The sequence below is a fragment of the Hyperolius riggenbachi genome, chromosome 2 (assembly GCF_040937935.1).
Source record: "Hyperolius riggenbachi isolate aHypRig1 chromosome 2, aHypRig1.pri, whole genome shotgun sequence".
Taxonomy (NCBI): domain Eukaryota; kingdom Metazoa; phylum Chordata; class Amphibia; order Anura; family Hyperoliidae; genus Hyperolius; species Hyperolius riggenbachi.
In genome coordinates, this window is record NC_090647.1 from 112170312 (window position 1) to 112189499 (window position 19188).

The window sequence follows — 19188 nt, forward strand, 5'->3', positions numbered from 1 at the left end:
CCGCCATTGGTCAGACAATAAAACATTACATCTACTTTGTAAATGTAAAATAAAACAGTGGGAGGATAGATACAGTCTCATTAGCTTGTCACCTCAGGTTCACATTCAATTCAGTTGCTGTCTGTCACTGATCATAAAAGGTGTTCATCCCTTGTGAAAGAAAAGTCATAAAGCAGTGATTTGTACTGGTTTTTGAAGAGCCATGTAAATGCATAGGAAGGGGAGAAGGCCATCACTCCCAGAGGAATGATAAATTGCCGAAGTTTTGGGACTCATGTCCCTTCATCAGGGCATAACAGGTCTATTCAACAATATCACCAGGGAAAAAGTCCATGCAGCTGGGCATACACTTACTGGTAAGCGAGGTTGCTGCATGGGAGTGCCAGCCTTCTCTATTTTCTACAGACAAAATAAACCAGTAAGAAAAAAGTGCCTCAGGGGAAGCCTTTGGATCGTAATGAGGCTTCCCCAGTCCTCCTTAGGGCCCATTTCCATTTGCGAATGGGAGCCAAAGAGATGCGATGAAGCAACGCAGCACTTCCGCATCCCTCGAATGGAGGAAATGGGGGGCAGATGTGGGCGTGCGAGAATCTGCAGCATGCTGCAGATTCTCTGATCTCTCCGCATCGCTCCGGAAAACAAGCATGCAATGGAAACATTTCCATTGCTGTGCTTTGGTTTCAGTTCGGCCGCGGTGCAATGCAGCTATGTAGCCGGATTGCACTGCGTGTAGTGGAAACGGCCCTTAACCAGCTGATCCAGCGCTGGCTCCCCGAGCAGTCTTGCAATAATATTTAGACCGCATGTGCAGTAGTGGCTCTCTGCTTGGGCTCTGGCGGAAATAGAGCCTTATCGGGTCCGCTATACTGCACAGGCAGGAGCCATCTGCACAGTAGAACAGACCTGATCGAGCTAAGTTATTTCCGCTGAAGCCCAAGCGGAGAGCCGCTACTGCGCATGCAGACAAGGAGATCTTTGAGGGGAATGGGGGGGGGGGGGGGGGGGGTGGTCTCCCGTGCTAGATCCCCTCTGCTGCAGAGGATGGGGAGGAAGCACTGAGTTAAGCATCCTGTTAACTATATGGAGAGCTGCTTTGGCAGAGCTCTCCTGCAGTTCACAGTTGCTGATAAGAACTAATTAGACATGTTAATCTGCATAAACAAACATAAGTGGTTTTCTTTGGTAACTATATGCGGAATAAAGACTTTTCATTGTGCGCTGTGCAGGAGTTTGAGTTCACTTTATAAGAGGTCATTATACATATAAAAAGCATGACAAAGTTTTACAGTAATCTCCCCTAGTAAGGACTAGAACTGGGAATATTTGTACAGTGGAGGAAATAATTATATTTTTGTAAGTTTGTCCAATGACAAAGAAATGAAAAGTCTCAGAACAGTATCATTTCAATGGTAGGTTTATTTTAACAGTGGCAGATAGCACATCAAAAGGAAAATCGAAAAAATAACCTTAAATAAAAGATAGCAACTGATTTGCATTTCATTGAGTGAAATAAGTTTTTGAACCCTCTAACAATAAAAGACTTAATACTTAGTGGAAAAACCCTTGTTTGCAAGCACAGAGGTCAAACATTTCTTGTAATTGATGACCAAGTTTGTACACATTTTAGGAGGAATGCTGGTCCACTCCTCTTTGCAGATCATCTCTAAATCCCTAAGGGTTCGAGGCTGTCTCTGTGCAACTCTGAGCTTGAGCTCCCTCCATAGGTTTTCTATTGGATTAAGGTCCGGAGACTGACTAGGCCACTCCATGACCTTAATGTGCTTCTTCTTGAGCCACTCCTTTGTTGCCTTTGCTGTATGTTTTGGGTCATTGTCGTGCTGGAACACCCATCCACGACCCATTTTCAGTTTCCTGGCAGAGGGAAGGAGGTTGTCGTTCAGGATTTCACGATACATGGCTCCGTCCATTTTCCCGTTAATGCGATTAAGTTGTCCTGTGCCCTTAGCAGAAAAACACCCCCAAAGCAAAATGTTTCCACCCCCATGCTTGACGGTGGGGACGGTGTTTTGGGGGTCATAGGCAGCATTTTTCTTCCTCCAAACACAGCGAGTTGAGTTAATGCCAAAGAGCTCTATTTTGGTCTCATCAGACCACAGCACCTTCTCCCAGTCACTCAAAGAATCATTCAGGTGTTCATTGGCAAACTTCAGACGGGCCTGCACATGTGCCTTCTTGAGCAGGGGGACCTTGCGAGCCCTGCAGGATTTTAATCCATTGCGGTGTAATGTGTTTCCAATGGTTTTCTTGGTGACTGTGGTCCCTGCTAATTTGAGGTCATTCATTAACTCCTTCCGTGTAGTTCTAGGATGCTTTTTCACCTTTCTCAGAACCATTGACACCCCACGAGGTGAGATCTTGCGTGGAGCCCCAGAGCGAGGTTGATTGATGGTCATTTTGTGCTCCTTCCATTTTCGAACAATCGCACCAACAGTTGTCACCTTCTCTCCCAGCTTCTTGCTAATGGTTTTGTAGCCCATTCCAGCCTTGTGCATGTCTACAATTTTGTCTCTGACATCCTTGGACAGCTCTTTGGTCTTTCCCATGTTGGAGAGTTTGGAGTCTGCTTTTTTGATTGATTCTGTGGACAGGTGTCTTTTATACAGGTGACTAGTTAAGACAGGTGTCCTTAATGAGGGTGACTAATTGAGTAGAAGTGTCTAACCACTCTGTGGGAGCCAGAACTCTTAGGGCCCGTTCAGATCACAAATGCGGATGGCCATGCGTGCGGAACGCGCGCGGACCGCAACACGTACGAACGCATGGCCATCCGCGTTTGTGTGCGTTGCGTGGCTGATCCCATCACTGAAAAGTGAATGGGACAGCCACGCGTTTTAGCAAAATCTGCGTGCAGCATGCGTTCCCGGACAACGCATGCAGTGTGAACATCAGACATTCCACTCTATGCAACGTCTGATGTCGTGCGTATCGGCCACCTGCACACGTTTCCAAAACGCGGCTGGAAACGCGTGCAGTGTGAACGGGCCCTTAATGGTTGGTAGGGGTTCAAAAACTTATTTCACTCAATGAAATGCAAATCAGTTGCTATCTTTTATTTAAGGTTATTTTTTCGATTTTCCTTTTGATGTGCGATCTGCCACTGTTAAAATAAACCTACCATTGAAATGATACTGTTCTGAGACTTTTCATTTCTTTGTCATTGGACAAACTTACAAAATCAGTGAGGGGTCAAATAATTATTTCCTCCACTGTATAAGATCCACATTTGATAATCATGCGCTTTCATAAATGGCTCACATTATATTCACAGAAAAATACTGACGCATCATTTTACACTCAAGCAGGGATAATTCCAATAAACCAAACAGTGAAACAGACGTAATACTTTAAAGATTAGTTTATTTGAGGGGGGACAGAGCTGATAAACAAAACAAAAATAGAGGGTTGGTCAGGTACTTTACATGATAATAAAACATCTCCCAGAAAGCTGATTACAAATCATTACAAGTTTTTCTTTTTTTTATAATTATATATTTTCTTCAGATTACACTTCTGCGGAAAGTGTAAAATGTTAAACCGAGGTTTCAATGACCGGTCCAAGAGAGACAGAAAAGGACCCAGCTTCTCAGATGCACATTAGTTATAAATTAGGGAAGGCCAGATGGAAGGGGGGTGGTGGCGGGGTGGAGAAGGACCAATCTTGATTCGGGATTTGTCAGCTGTGTCAAAGGCAGTGTTCTGGATGCAACATGCCGCTCACACGCCACCAGCTCCAAATACTTTATAGGAAAAACAAAAAATAAAAGAAAACCTTCCTAGGAACAGAAGTTTACTGCTACAGCAGTCTCCTGGTAACCAACTGCATCACACCAAGCCTGAGGGGGAGGGTCTCCTAACACAATCGTGGGCCAGAGGATACAGCTAGTTAACTTATCCTTGGCAAAGTGGATGAGGGGCTCCTGGCCAACTGCTCGAAGTCTGACTGCAAACCATGCATCTGAAGACTTCCTTTTCATTACTGAATGGGGCTTCATCATACAATTCATGTCATTTGCTATAACCATAATGTGCTAAAAATGTAATCATTCTTATATCAGGTCCAGCAAACCAGGTCTATGAATTTCTGTCTTGCTAATATTAAAAATAGGAGCTCTGGGAGCCGCCTAAAGTCTGATAGCGGATACCATACTTGGCTTCCTGAAAATCAATGGCTTTTTGGGCATAAAAATGATAAACCTTTGTGCAATGTAGCAGAGGTGTTTCCAGGAAGCATTAAATATACTATGTGATAATCCTGCTGACTTCCCTTTCCCAGAGAAAGCAGGAACTGCGATCAAAGGCTCCCTTGCCACACTCTGCACTTACGCCCCCCTCCTAATTCACGTACACACGGTATAAAGCTGCAGCAGCATGCAAGAGAACAAACAGCTCGTTGTGTATCAACTGAAGATCATTATCTGAGGTGTCAAAGTCTGACCAGCTTTTAGATTTCTGAGGGGACAGAGCCGGAAGGGGTGTTGCTTTTTCTTGCTCTGGCTTATGCCAATGACTGTCATGGAATAGGGCATATGGGAGATTAAAAGGAGAGGGAAGGAAGGAATCCATGGACGCAGGTGTTCCACGAGTTACTCTGCGTACTCTTCAGGTTCCTCTTCGCCATCCATTAACAAAGCTGCATATTTACTTGCTTGGCTAAATTTCTGCAGGTGTGACAGGAAAACAAATATTAGGAAACCATGCTTAAATACAACTGCTCAAGTCTCATAAAAACAAGGAAGAAATATTTAAAAGTTAATGTGGCCAGGTTTCTGTGGTTACCCCATATGACCTGTCTGAGGTCTGGTTCTGCTGCCGGGGCAGGTGACGGAATGAGGAGGACTGAACACTTGTGACACATAGCAGTAGATATATTGAATGTTATACTGTTACAACTGAATGATTTTGCAGATTTTCAGTAAAATGTAATAAAGAAAAACATTGAAGGTGAATTAACCTCCCTGGCGTGAACCCCCAGTCAGACTCGGGGCGGAAAACCGCAGCTCAGAGCTGTAACCCGAAGCCTGACTCGTGGTAGCCAGCAGGAGTTCTATGCAATTCACTTCCCAGGGATCCAGACATTGGTAGCAATTCTCCTTCCTGTTCTCAGAGGCTCTGTATCCCTCTGGTGAGATCGCAGTTTGTCGTCACGACGACAGATGGAAATCTCACTACAGGGTTACAACGCCAGCCAGAGGATGGAGGGAGAGTTGCAGCGCTGGATCTAAGGGAGGTAAGATCTCTGCAGTAGGATTATTTCCGGATTTTAGGGTCTGAAAGTGTGCTAACAAATTGCATCGCTTTTAGATCCTAAAATACAGAAATATCATCATCAGGGAGGGTAAAGCTTTGAATCAAAAAGACAGAAGTAGTCAAGCTAGACTGAACCTACGTTAGACTGCTTCTGCAGTCAAATGCCATCCAGTATATGGCAATCCTCAAACAGGATTACAGCAGAATACACTTCCCTATACACATTATATGAGAAGCCTCAACAAGTCAAAGATGGGTCAGGACCACCAGAATTAATTTATAGCTCTTTATTGCATCACAAGCAAGGCAGCAGTGGCAGGCGCTGTTTCCGGCCAATATTCTCAAACTGGCTTCTTTCAGTATGAGAAAGGGCACATTAGTCCAAAACTGTCACTGCTGCCTTGCTTGTGATGCAATAAAGAGCTATCAATTCATTCTGGTGGTCTTGACCCATCTAGGATTTATTGATCTTTTCCCCCTGGAAGCACTGGGGAAGGGGTCTTGGCACACCGTCCTCATGGGTGCTCCTTCACTTGTTTTCTGTATATGAGAAGGCTCAACTTCTAATTAAGTACATGTCTGCTTTTAACATGATCCTCTAATTGAGAGATATGGAGGCTGCAATATGCATTTCCTTTGAATCATGCCTATAGCCTGGCTGTCCTGACTCTCTAATAGCATAAAGGTGCCAATCAAGGATACAATCTTAACAAATCATGTAGTAGAATTGGACACTTTAGCTATAAAAGTGATAAGATTGTACAGTACATGCATGATTATACCATAAATCGGCAGTGACCCAGAGCTAGCATACAGATCAGATATGCTGATTAAAGTTTGACCACAGAAGCCAAGCTAAGGCCCTGTACCAAATGATTTTCCCAATGACCGGCGCTACTTTCCGCGACCAGTGATCGTTTCCACAATTTCTGAAACTAACATCGTTTAGCGTAACACGGCGAGAACAACTGTCACAGTAAATTTTTAAGAGCCCCAACGACTCCGCGCAAAGTACTGCGATCGCTTGACTTCCCGTTCACACCCGTCGTGTGACGCCACACACTCGCCGGCAGGAAGATGAATCAATGAACGCTCGTCATGAGGAGGGCGTCGCTGGATCAGTCTTCCTCTGTCGGGTGGTGAGTATTCAGCTTTAGGTGTGCCATTCAAAAAGCCAAAAAGATCAACAGAACAGCCAGGCAAACCGGCATAGCTTAAAAGAAAACGCATATGGCAATCTCCATAACCCTCTCAATACAGGGGTCACTTCAACCTCTGAGCCATAAACTTGCTTATGCAGAAGTTTCAAGTACATAAATACACTAGTGTGGCCTACAAGAGACGTGCTTAATGTACTGCTGAAGTTCATTACCCTCAGTTAAGACTTCCTCTTCCTATTCCAGTCTCAGCTTTCTATCATGTTTTCAGGCGACCAGTGGAGTCAATTTGATTTTTGACCACCAAATTATCTTTACTAAACATGGGAGACTTTTGTTGTTGAGCACACTTTGGGTGACAGGAGCAAGCCTTGTAGTTAGAACTCCTCATACCCACATGTAAAGGGGCCCATACACTGGTCGGTTACAACTATCGATTGATCAATTCTATAAAATCAATTAGAAATCGATTCTTTCAAATCGATCGATTTGTGGCCGATTTCAATGGATTTGATCTGACAGGATGGAAGATCTAGGTCGATCTGCTGCTGGTAGCAGATTCATGGCCCATAGAGTCGCATTGGATCTAATGGTCCAATAGTGCATTTAGATCGATTTCCAATAGATTTCTTCCTGAACTCTATTGGAAATCTGTTCCTAGTGTGTGGCTAACGTCAGATTCGACTTGCCAGGCATCTGACAGAAATCTGATGGTCAAATCTGCTGCGGGAATCTGATGTGTGCCACACACTAGGAACAGATTTCCAATAGATTTCAGAACGAAATTGTTTAGAAATCCAACTAAATGCATTATTGGACCATAAAGGGGCCCGTACACTGGTCGATTTCAGCAATCAATTGATCAATCGATTCTTTAGATTTGCAGACGGTTTTGATCAATTTGATCTGACAGGATGGAAAATCTAGGTCGATTTGCTGCTGGCAGCAGATCGATGGCTCAGAGTAGCATTGGATCTAATGGTGCAAGAATGCATTTAGATCGATTACCAATAGATTTCATTCTGAAATCTATTGGGAATCTGTTCCCTAGTGTGTGGCACACATCAGATAGATACCTGTCAGATTTGACTTGAAAGGCATCTGTTGATCTCCACTGAAATTGCCACTAAAATAAAGTGCTAGTGCTATACAATTAGAAATCACTTGGTGATATCTAATTATATAGCACTAGCACTTTATTTTAGTGGCAATTTCAGTGGAGATCAACAAAATAATAAAAATACTCCCTTATATATTAGTGTTTGTTCCCCTGTGGGAATATGTGACGCGGATGTCTCTAGATTATAATATTTTTTTAATTACTAATGAGGCACCGCTATGCACTTTACCACATGATTCCCCCAGGCGAACAATCAATCCATCTAGAATCATTTTTGACATTTGACTTAGTTTATGATTAATGTTATTTAGGGGCCTGTGACCCTGGTTGGCTGCTTGTTTTTAATTGTTTTTTAAATCATTGAGCTGGTTATGAATAAAGATCTTTTCATTTGATCTTTGTGTCTCAGGCTCTATTTATATATTTTTGCTTGTTTACAGCTATTTATGATATTACTTATGACCAGTGAGGGGGACCTTTGTTCTTTTTTGTTGTAGTCAGTATCCTATTGAGGCTTCCTTCAGTATTCAAATGTCCTGTGTCACTGAGTGTGGCTCCACTCCAGATCGCGCTCTTCTGTTACGATTGTGGCCGTGCATGCGCACTACCACTGAGCTGCTCGTACAGGAGTGGCTCCGACTTACTGTGCATGTGTGGGCGGCTCGCACAGCTATACTGCAGGAAGAGGACCTGCACAGCTACGATATTAGTGACAATGCCCAGTCGTTAATCTTCGGGACAACAGGGTATTGTCGCTGATCATATTTTCTTATTAACTTTAACCTCTTGAGGACTGCAGTGTTAACCCCCCCCCCCCCCTAGTGACCAGGCCATTTTATGTAAAATTGGCCACTGCAGCTTTAAGGCCAAGCTGCAGGGCTGCACAACCCAGCACACAAGTGATCCCCCCCCCCCCCTTTTCTCCCCACCAACAGAGCTCTCTGTTGGTGCGGTCTGATCGCTCCCCCCATGTTTTTTTTTTTTTTTAATAAAAACCCCATCTCTTTAAAGATTTTCCCTCCCTCCCCCAGCCTATCACAGCCGATCGCTTCTAAGTCCCCCAGGGGGCTGCTGCTAATCGCAGCGCTATACTGATGTAAACACGGCGGTTTCGCTGTGTAACAGTCTCCCGAACGGCAATCGCTGCTCGAAGACTGAAGGCGGAACTCGGCTCCGCCCCTCAAGCAGGTGGTGTGCGCGATCTCCTACAAACTGCTGCCCCAGGACTTTACACCGATCAGCGTTAGGCGGTCCTGGGGCTGCCGCCACAGGCACGCCCATTGGCGTGACGCAGTCAGCAAGCAGTTAAAATGCATATAAAATAAAATTCTTAGGAAAAGGTACCAATCAAAGAAAGCCTAATTTGTGGTAAAAAAAACCACACCATATAGATCATTTTAATGTGATGATAAGTAGTGATAAAGTAATTGTCGAATGAATGGACGTAGTGCTGAAATGTGAAAATTGGATACAGTACTAACCCAAGTACTGAGAAGCCTCTGTATGGTCCAGGGACTTACTCTATCCTTCCTTGATCCCACTGCTGTTGCCAGGACCCTCTTTAGCTTTGCGGGCCTATTCACGTAAGAGTGTGGCCATGCATGAATACGGTATGCACCTACTCAGAAGCATGCAGCCACTTTTTCCCCTTCCAGGTATACCCATGATCACCTAGTTCTATATTGGCTAATCTGCACGCCAGGAGGCGGTAACTAGAGGTGTAGATGAAAAATATCTTACCGCTGACTGTTCATCGTTTCGCCTTGGCTCTGACATTAAGTTTGAATCTATATCCTTCTCTTTCCTGCAAGTAAAAACAAAACTTCAGTTTTCAATGTGACATTACACTAAAGACAAAACTTTGGAATCAATTGCGTGATATATACACTACATGATTTGCAAATCTGAACGTAGATCAAAGGAACACTTCGGTGAAAATCAAAACACAACACGTGAACAAGTGATTTAGAGTGTGGTATTCCATAGTAACATGCATAGGGAATGAATGTTGTTCTCTATGGGAAGGGGTGTGGCATTCCATAGTAACAGGCATAGGGCATGAAGGTTGTTCTCTATGGGAAGGGGTGTGGCATTCCATAGTAACAGGCATAGGGAATGAAGGTTGTTCTCTATGGGAAGGGGTGTGGCATTCCATAGTAACATGCATAGGGAATAAAGGTTGTTCTCTATGGGAGGGGTGTGGCATTCCATAGTAACAGGCATAGAGAATGAAGGTTGTTCTCTATGGGAAGGGGTGTGGCATTCCATAGTAACAGGCATAGGGAATGAAGGTTGTTCTCTATGGGAAGGGGTGTGGCATTCCATAGTAACATGCATAGGGAATAAAGGTTGTTCTCTATGGGAGGGGTGTGGCATTCCATAGTAACAGGCATAGAGAATGAAGGTTGTTCTCTATGGGAAGGGGTGTGGCATTCCATAGTAACAGGCATAGGGAATGAAGGTTTTTCTTCTCCATGGGAAAGATACTAGATTAGGTTCCTTCACCCCCATAACTTGGCTATCTATGCAGCTTACCTCTCAGTTCCTCTGCCGCGCTCTCCCATGCTGCGCCCGCTGGACTCTATGTTCTCATCTACAATAAAAGATAAAGTGTATGTTTTACCTGGGCTGCTACTAAAGCTACATGACTACACACAGTTCTGGAGGAGAACACTTACCTCTTTTCTGAGAACCCCCAGACTGCCGCCTTTCTGAATCATGAGATCTTTCTCCTCCACTACAAGAAAAACACCCGTTAAGTCGGCTGGGCAAACCCCTAAAACTCACACTGAACAGGTTTTTCTAGCATATATAATACAACAAACAGTCCACATACTTGAAGTGTACCTGAGATGTGTGAACACCATTCCGTGTAAACTTAAAAAGAGAACCCGAGGTGGGTTCTAAGAATCCAATGAGGGGGGATGGGGTGTAACGTATAAACAGGGTGATCGGGGGGTGCCCGGCACTTGCACTAGCTAGCCTAGTGCTAGCTAGATGATTTTCAGCCATTAGGGACATTTATGGGGGACTCCTGGGGCCACAGAGCAGTATGCCCCATACAGTGCCGAGCATACCGCTAAGGAGGCTAAAGGATATCTGAAGTGAGAGGGATGAGGAGGCTGCCATTTCTCTCCTAGTGATCTTTCTGGCATCAGTAATATATGAATCACACATTTAAAACAAGCATGTAACTAGTGCAGTCAGATGTCATTTAGAGCAGTGTTTCTCAACATTTTATTGGTATGTACCCCTTTTAAAACCCTGGACTTATCAAGTACCCCCTAGCATAGTAAACATTATCACAAGTACCCCTTGACAAATATATATTTAATCGTAGTACATGATAATTGGTTCTAAACCATTTCCAAGTATTTGCTGTTGCTTTTAATTAGCTAAAACACTAATTTGGTGTTGTCTAAATAAGATTTATTCTTTTCTAAAACTCGAAATGTGTTAGTCTTTATTAAATATATCAAGCCCGAGTACCCCCTGGAACCATCAGAAGTACCCCCTGGGGTCCGCGTACCACAAGTTGAGAACCTAGGATTTAGAGCACCTGATCTGCATGCTTGGTATGGGGAAAAGTATTCAAGGTAAAGTATCAGAAAGACAGCCAGGTGATGTGCATTTAAAATGGATCTGAGATAAACTTTTACTCATTGCATAATTGTGTTCCTTTCATATAGTTTATAGGGCATTCCTCAAGCCAAATACTTTGTTTTAATACTCTAATTCCCTATAAACTAAACAAGCCTCGCCCACAGCTTCCCTAGAGTGCCTTGGCACTCTCAGACTTAGTAGCAAGGGCTTATGGGAGCTCAGTCTGGGCAGGAGGAGGTTACTAGCCAAAGATTTCAGAGGCAGAGGGGAGGAAGGAGAAAGAGGGGAGTGACGTTTTCACAGGCTGAGGGCTGGAGATGCAGATCAGCTTGCCTGCGTGTAATGTGAAAAATAGAACATGGCCGCTCTCATTGTATCACAGGAAGAAATCAAATTGTTGAAGCTAGATTTGCTGTGTAACTTTAGATAAGATATATAGACAAGTTACTTGTTATAGCTAGTTTTTCATCTTGGATCCACTTTAAAAAGGAAATAAATGTGGCCTCCATATCATCTCACTTCAGGATTTATTCAAAATACAGAGTAGTAGTTATGGTCAATGATATTCACATTAGTTTGAGTTGATGCTGTATTACAATTGTTTATGCAAACATGCAAGCAACTGCAGGATTTCATTGGTCCTTTATCAAGATAGATACATTTGAATAATTTTCCACAAACGAACTCATTTGCATCTGACCATCCCTACAGAGAAGTTAGATGTACTGTACTAGAAACTGAGTCTAATGATTTATCCATCAACTTCACAGCCCTGGTAGAAACAGGCCTTAAAGGGATACTGTAGGGAAGGGGGGGGGGGGGGGGGTCGGAGGAAAAGGAGTTGAACTTACCTGTGGCTTCTATTGGTCCCCCGCTGACATCCTGTACCCACGCAGCCACTCACCGATGCTCCGGCCCCGCCTCCGGGTCACTTCTGGAATTTCAGACTTTTAAAGTCTGAAATTCCAGCTGTGCCTGTGTTGCCGTGTCCTCGATCCCGCCAATGTCACCAGGAGCGTACTGCGCAGGCACAGACCATACTGGGCCTGCGCACAACGCTCCTGGTGACATCAGCGGGATAGAGGACACGGCAACGCAGGCGCAGTGGTTTTCAGACTTTAAAGTCTGAAATTCCAGAAGTGAACCGGAGGCGGGGCCAGAGCATCAGTGAGTGGCTGCGTGGGTACAGGATGTCTGCGGGGAACCAATAGAAGCCACGGGTAAGTTCAACTCATTTTCCTCCGACCCCCTACAGTATTCCTTTAAAGGGATACTGGGGGGGGGGGGGGGGGGGGGGTCGGGGGAAAAGGAGTTGAATTTACCCGGTCTTTGAGGGGACTACTGTCCTTGGTTAGCTTTTTTTTTTTCTCTTGTTTATTTTTTTATGAGCAGGAGCGAGGACACGGCAACGCAGGCGCAGTGGATTTCAGACTTTAAAGTCTGAAATTCCAGAAGTGAACCGGAGGCAGGGCCAGAGCATTGGGGAGTGGCTGCGTGGGCACAGGATGTCTGCGGGGGACCATTAGAAGCCCCAGGTAAGTTCCACTCATTTTCCCCCGACCCCCCTACAGTATTCCTTTAAGGGAATCGCCAGGCAAAAAAAAAGTTTCACTTACCTGGGGCTTCTACCAGCCCCATGCAGCCACCCTGTGCTGTCATAGTCACTCACTGCTGCTCCATACCACCCCCCCCCCCCCCCGTTTCGTTCGACCTCACGGCAGGCAGCCCGCATTGCGTACATTTTTACGCATTCCCCGCCTCCCCTGAGGTCGGCGAAAAGCGAAACTAGCTGGCGTGGCTTGGGGTTCTGGAGGGGTGAATGGAGCAGCAGTGAGTGACTACGAGGGCACAGGATGACTATGGGGCTGATAGAAGCCCCAGGTAAGTGAAACTTTTTTTTTTTTGCCTGACGATTCCTTTAAAAGTATAACAGGTCAGTGTATGGATTACGCGTATGTATTAGGCTCCCTGCACACTGCAAATCCGTTTTGCGATTACGATTCAGTTTCTCAATTCAGATTTTCCCTGAAAGCATTCAACAGAAAAACGGATCAAAAAATGCAGCATGCAGTAAAGATTAAAAATCGGAATCAGATGTAAAAACCGATTAAAAAGCGGAATCGTAATCGAATGCAGTGTGCAGGGAGCCTTAAAGTGCATCTGAAATCAGAACTTCCTCTATGCTCTAAAAGAAAACCAACATCATTACCTTTAAAGAAAAACATTTCTTTGTTACAGCCAAACAATCCAGCAATACATGTACATTGTGTCTACTTCCTATGTTCATGGAAGCAGACGTAAGGTTAACATGCTTTGTTTACAAATGATCTGCTCTGCCGAGGCAGCCAGCTGGCACAGCTGAATGATCCAATTACGGATGTGATTAGCAACAGATGAGGGGGAATTAGGCTAAACTTTAAATACATACAGGGTGCATTTCTCTCGGTTTTATTTCTGTCCAGAGCAAGAGTTCAGGTCCACTTTAACTGGGTTAACCCTCCTGGCGGTTTGCAAAAAAAATCGCCAGGGGGCAGCAAATCTTTTTTTTTTAAATTTTTTTTTTTTTTTCATGTAGCGAGACAAAGTCTCGCTACATGATAGCCGCTGCTCAGCGGCATCCCCCCAGCCCCTCCGATCGCCGCCGGCGATCGGAGATCCCGTTCAAAGAACGGGATCTCCCGGAGGGCTTCCCCCGTCGCCATGGCGACGGGGCGGGATGACGTCATCGACGTCGTGACGTCAAAGGGGATTCCGATCCACCCCATAGAGCTGCCTGGCACTGATTGGCCAGGCAGCGCACGGGGTCTGGGGGGGGGGGGGGGGGGGGGGCGGCTGCGGCGCGACGGATCGGCGGCGATCGGGCACTGCACGCAGCTAGCAAAGTGCTAGCTGCGTGCAGCAAAAAAAAAAATTATGCAAATCGGCCCAGCGGGGCCTGAGCGGTGCCTTCCGGCGGCTTACCCCGAGCTCAGCTCGGGCTTACCGCCAGGAAGGTTAAGCCAACATCTTAAATGTATTACAGCTATGAACTAAACAGTTCTGGGGGCTCCTGTGAGAGCAGCCATGGTAGCTCCTGGAGGATACATGGTTAGGGGACTCTCCACCATTCATAATAAATCCTCCAGTTATAAAGATTCCAATTTCTTGATAAAGGAAGAAACATTAGCATCCACTACAGGTTGCTAGTTTATTGCTCCAGCTTTGTGTCAAGATAGGTGGGAACAAACTTACCATTGAATTATTGTCAGTGACAAATGTCTTCTTTAAAGAAAACCCGAGGTGGCATCACAAGAAAAGAAAATACTACCTGCTTCACAACGCCTCCAGGATGCAGCCTCGCCGCTCTCCGTGGCCCCGTTCACCCTCCAACCAATGGCAGACAAAACCAAGTACTTCCTGGGTCACGGCTTAGCTGCCGATTGGAGGTGAGGGAGTGAGGTGAGGAGGCGGGGAAGCGATGCAGGGGGAGGCAATGCAGGGGAGGCGGGGGGAGCATTTAGATTGACGGTGGCAGGTAAACAGCAGGCTAACGACAATTAGATTGTCGCTAGCCTGTCGCTTTTTTGGGGGGGGGAGCACAAGAAAGCAAAGAGGGAGCTGACCGTAGCACATAGAGGACCCAGAGGCATGTCAATGAGCAGAGAACATGCCTCTGTGTCCTGTAATTTATTGTGTGAGCCGCCTCACGTACTCTCAGGAGCAGCCATGTAGAGCTACATACACACTTGACTTTTGGCTGAAACTATCTGGAGCAACGTTACAAGTCTAGCAAAATCTGAAGTGTGTACAGCTTTGGCTGGCTTCCTCTATCAGTATGGCATGATGGAGTTTGTTCCTACAGCGTGGTGCTGCTCACACCTCCTCCTCTCTCCATAGAGCAGAACACCCTGCTTGGCTGCAAACTGAGCTGGGTCTCCATACAGGTCTCATCACAGTAATCCAATAATGATCATTTTGCAAATACTGCTGGCGTGTACCTGACTTTGTACTTTCTGATTTAGATATAGCTCGTTACACACTTACCTCTGAGAGGACTCTGAACTGAGGGAGCGAGATGGGGTAGGTGCTGTGCTACGTTTCACCCATGCATTCTCCTTAGGAGGTGGAGCAGGCATAACTTTTAATGGTTGATGGGTGGAGTCCGATTTTGGGGATTTCAAGCTAGGAGATTCCTCATCTTTTCCAAATACTTCATTCTCTACAGATTTCTCACTTTCCCTCCTTCGTGAGACTGCAGAAAAGCAGAAAGAGGTTACAGTTTATGCTTGTGCACTGTGCAAATAATTGTTATTGCAGTTATGATTGGTCAACGAGATGCAAATAATTTCAAGTTGAGAGATGCAGTACGCAAATTTTGTATGCAGCTTGAGCAAGAACCAATCAAATCCTGCTGAGGTCAAATTAAATTGGTCCATTTTCAAGTTGAATCAATTTGCATAATACTGCATCAATTCAAAATGATTCGCATCTCATTGACCATCCTTAATTGTAGTTACCTGTCTTTGCCCCCAATAACCTGAACTTGACACAAACACTGGGGTAGAAGTGTCCTTTACAGCGCCATCAAAACCTGGACATCTCGTTTCAAGACTGGGCATTTCAAAACACATTTGCCGGTATATTGAGCTTTTCTCCTGGCAGACTCAAAGCACTTGAGCTGCAGCCACTAAGACGCCCTCAGTAGACCGTAGCAGTGTTAGGGAGTCTAGCCCAAGGACTCCGCACTGAATAGGTGCTGGCTTACAGAACAGGTTGTAGATGAGCCCCGCAGGAGGTGCCCCTCAACTGACCTGGTAACCTGCGAGGCTGTCCATGAGCTGATTGAGGACTGGTAAACTCCAACAAAAAAAAGAGCCCAGATACTGAGCATCTAATGGGAGTGTTTTGGGTTTATCACCACTGTCCAGGAAATGCACCTGCTTTGAGAGAAGTGGGCCAGGAGACCTGATGCAGCATATGGTAGATCAGGCAAATATTACAGCACTTCCTGCAATACTCTGCATGGGGAGGGGGCCTGAATATACTATACTGTTTTATCTCACATGAGTTAACTCATGAGTGGCGGCATGGACTGCAGATTTAGTACATTGTTCTTTTAACCCGCTTCAAAGTGCTTCTTCTCTACACCACCCTTCATAGCAATGTGAAGCTAGCCTACAGACTAGCAATGCAGCACATGACCCCAAACAGCCACCCAAGGGATCAAGTCCTGTTCCCTCAAATGTTGCCCTTTACTCACTTCTTGAGGATGAGCCACTGGTGCCTGTTTGAGACGACTCGCTTCCAGTCCTAGATCGCTCTTGGTTGTCTTCACTTCGCCAACTTGGATGTCTAATGATAAAAAGATTTTACAGCACTTGAGACACAGAAAACTACAACTCCTGCGGCAGGAAAAAGTTAATAAACCCAGTGCTTTATGTATGCAAATACTGCAGTCAAGCTACAGTCCAATACAGTCCTCTCCTGAAAAGTTAATGGCAAGAAAACACATTTCTCTGGCTGAGTAAACAATGCCGATAATACCAGCTAATAAATTCCTTATGTGGGGAGATAAACAAATCTGACTTCACAATAAACACTCTGGTGCTGTGCATGCTTCACAGTTAAAATGTATTCCTTAGTATAGAAAGTGTGAAGGTGGGCATACAGTTAACATTTTTCCAGCCCTATCGACCATCGCATTTGATAATTATTTCGGGCTGAAATCGATCAAATGCATAGATAGAGCATGCTGGGAAATATCAGTCGAAAGTGCTAAAATCAGGTGCTTGGCAGTAATGGCATTCAATATCACGACAACTGGCACATGCAACATACCCCCGGCTGCTATCCCACCACCACCTCCCTAACCCCGGTGCCCTTGCTGTGTAAATTCTCACCTGCCTGCTGGAGTGACTCCCAGCGTCCTCCACTGTCACCTGCGTTAGAGTGCCTGTACTGCATGGCACCAGGTGTATAAGGGACGTCACACACCACAGCACTTGCTGTAAGTGTGTTATGGTGGAGGACTCCAGGAGCTGTACCAGGTGAGAATTTAAACATAAGGGGATGCAGGTAAGCAGTGGAGGTGGGGTCACTAGGCTGATTCCAGATAGAGGTTATGAAATGTATTGGGAATTGGTCTGCTGAGTATGGGCCGACAACATATCTCTCTGGTAAGGTTCCATAACAGAGATCTGTCTCATGGTTGATCTGAGACTCCAGGAACGTTCTATTTATCGTTGCGACTACACATACAAGTCTCAAGTTATTTTCAGATCAGGTTTGGTTTACTAGAATTACTACCGTTGTCAAATGAAATTACAAGGTTGCATAAACATATTTAAAGCACCCCCCTTACCTCTCTCTTGGCTTCCTATCCATCTGTCGAGGTCTATCATCATCCAGATGACGTTGTTGCAGTTTTTCCTGCTCCTTCTGCAATCGCTCCTCCACCTCGCGTTCTCGGGCTGCAGTGTCCACAGGTTTAGCACCCCCAAATATGGAGGCTGCTCTACTAGATGCTACTGGACCACCACTGGTGGGTTCATCCTCTTTAGGGGCAGTTCGAGGTTTGAGATTCAGCTTTGGCCTTTGTGGAGGACCTGCATTGAAAAAAAAATGGCACAGTGAACTTACCAGCTGAACTGAAATAGAAAAAAGCCTTTCTAGATTTCAATCACAGACAGGAAAAAGTCAACAATGATACATGCAACAAGATAGATAAGCATGTTGGGTCTTACCTCTTTCTTCCCTCCTGTCATCGCTTCGAGAAGAGCCGTTCCATCTGTCTGATCTCTCCTCGCGGCGGTCATCATACCTACCGCTATCTCCATATCTATCTCCTCCACTACTACCACCACCACTACCACCACCCCTGTAGTCATCATCTCGACGATATCCGCTGCCAAAGGCTCTCCTGCCACTACTTCCTCCTTCTCCTCCTCGAGAGCCATAACCTATAAGGCAAACAGGAAAATTTAGGCATACAAGAATAGCAGATATGTTGCAGATGATTACTGAATTGAAGGAAACACTGTACTGCTTTAATAAAAGGTATCTTCCCACAAGAGAGGTTCGTAAATACCATTAGGGGGGTGTGCATGTTTGTGTGCGCTGCTCATCTGTACGCTCTTCTCCAGCCAGACCCACAACTGGAGCAGTTTTAAGTTCCCATCAGCAGTAGTGCGATTCCGACACAATGCATGCTGGGAGATCCTTCAATCTGAGTACATCTCCTGTCCAGGATGTACTCATCTTGAAGGACTACACCTCCTGCCAAGCCTTTGATGAAGCAGTAACAGAGAAAAAGCTGTCAGGTCATCTGCCTACACCACTAGTGTACTGCTGTATTTGCACCTAGCTAACAAAGGGGCGTTTTAAGGTTTGGTGAATTTCCTGGCATGCATTAAGCACAACCTCCCAACTACTAACCACTAACCACTTCAGGATGAGATAAATTTCACATATCAGCACTGCTCCCATTAATTCGCCAATAACTTCATTACTACTTATCACAACTATATGATCTGTTTTTTTAAGGACATTAGGATTTTAGTGCATAAAATTTTTGTTTAGTAATTACCTTATCTATGCATTTTAAAAGGAAAAGGGGAAAATGGAAGAACACACCATTTCTCCATTTACATCCATTATAGCTTTACAATAAACAGTGCTAACTATACCTTAAACCCACAAATTGTATTTGCTTATCCATCCTGTTTACTACAACATTTAGATTATGTTCTTAGCACAATGAATGACAATACTGTATTAAGAAATAAAGGTGTCTTTCTGTTTTTGCTTTACCATTATACACCATCAATGATTACAAGTCCTTATTTTCAAAAATAACAGTAATATACCCTTCATGGCATACATATTTAAAAAGGGCAAGTTCCTATGGTAACAATAGTTCTTTTCTTTTATATTCTGTAACTTTGTTTTAATTATTAAAGAGAATCTGTATTGTTAAAATTGCACAAAAGTAAACATACCAGTGCGTTAGGGGACATCTATTACCCTCTGTCACAATTTCGCCGCTCCCCGCCGCATTAAAAG

At 44.8% G+C, this 19188-nt stretch overlaps 1 protein-coding gene across 1 annotated transcript in view; it reads right to left on the reverse strand.

Moving 5' to 3' along the window:
* Positions 1-3358: 3358 nt before the first annotated feature.
* EIF4B (eukaryotic translation initiation factor 4B) overlaps positions 3359-19188 on the reverse strand; it is a 59429-nt gene continuing 43599 nt past the window's right edge. Inside the window, exons 8-15 of the mRNA XM_068267238.1 lie at positions 17871-18086; positions 17489-17732; positions 16388-16479; positions 15172-15379; positions 10224-10282; positions 10081-10138; positions 9286-9349; positions 3359-4679 (exon numbers count right to left, since the gene is read on the reverse strand). Coding sequence (XP_068123339.1) covers positions 4605-4679; positions 9286-9349; positions 10081-10138; positions 10224-10282; positions 15172-15379; positions 16388-16479; positions 17489-17732; positions 17871-18086 — 1016 coding nt within the window. The 3' untranslated portion in view covers positions 3359-4604. The remainder of the gene's footprint in view (positions 4680-9285; positions 9350-10080; positions 10139-10223; positions 10283-15171; positions 15380-16387; positions 16480-17488; positions 17733-17870; positions 18087-19188) is intronic.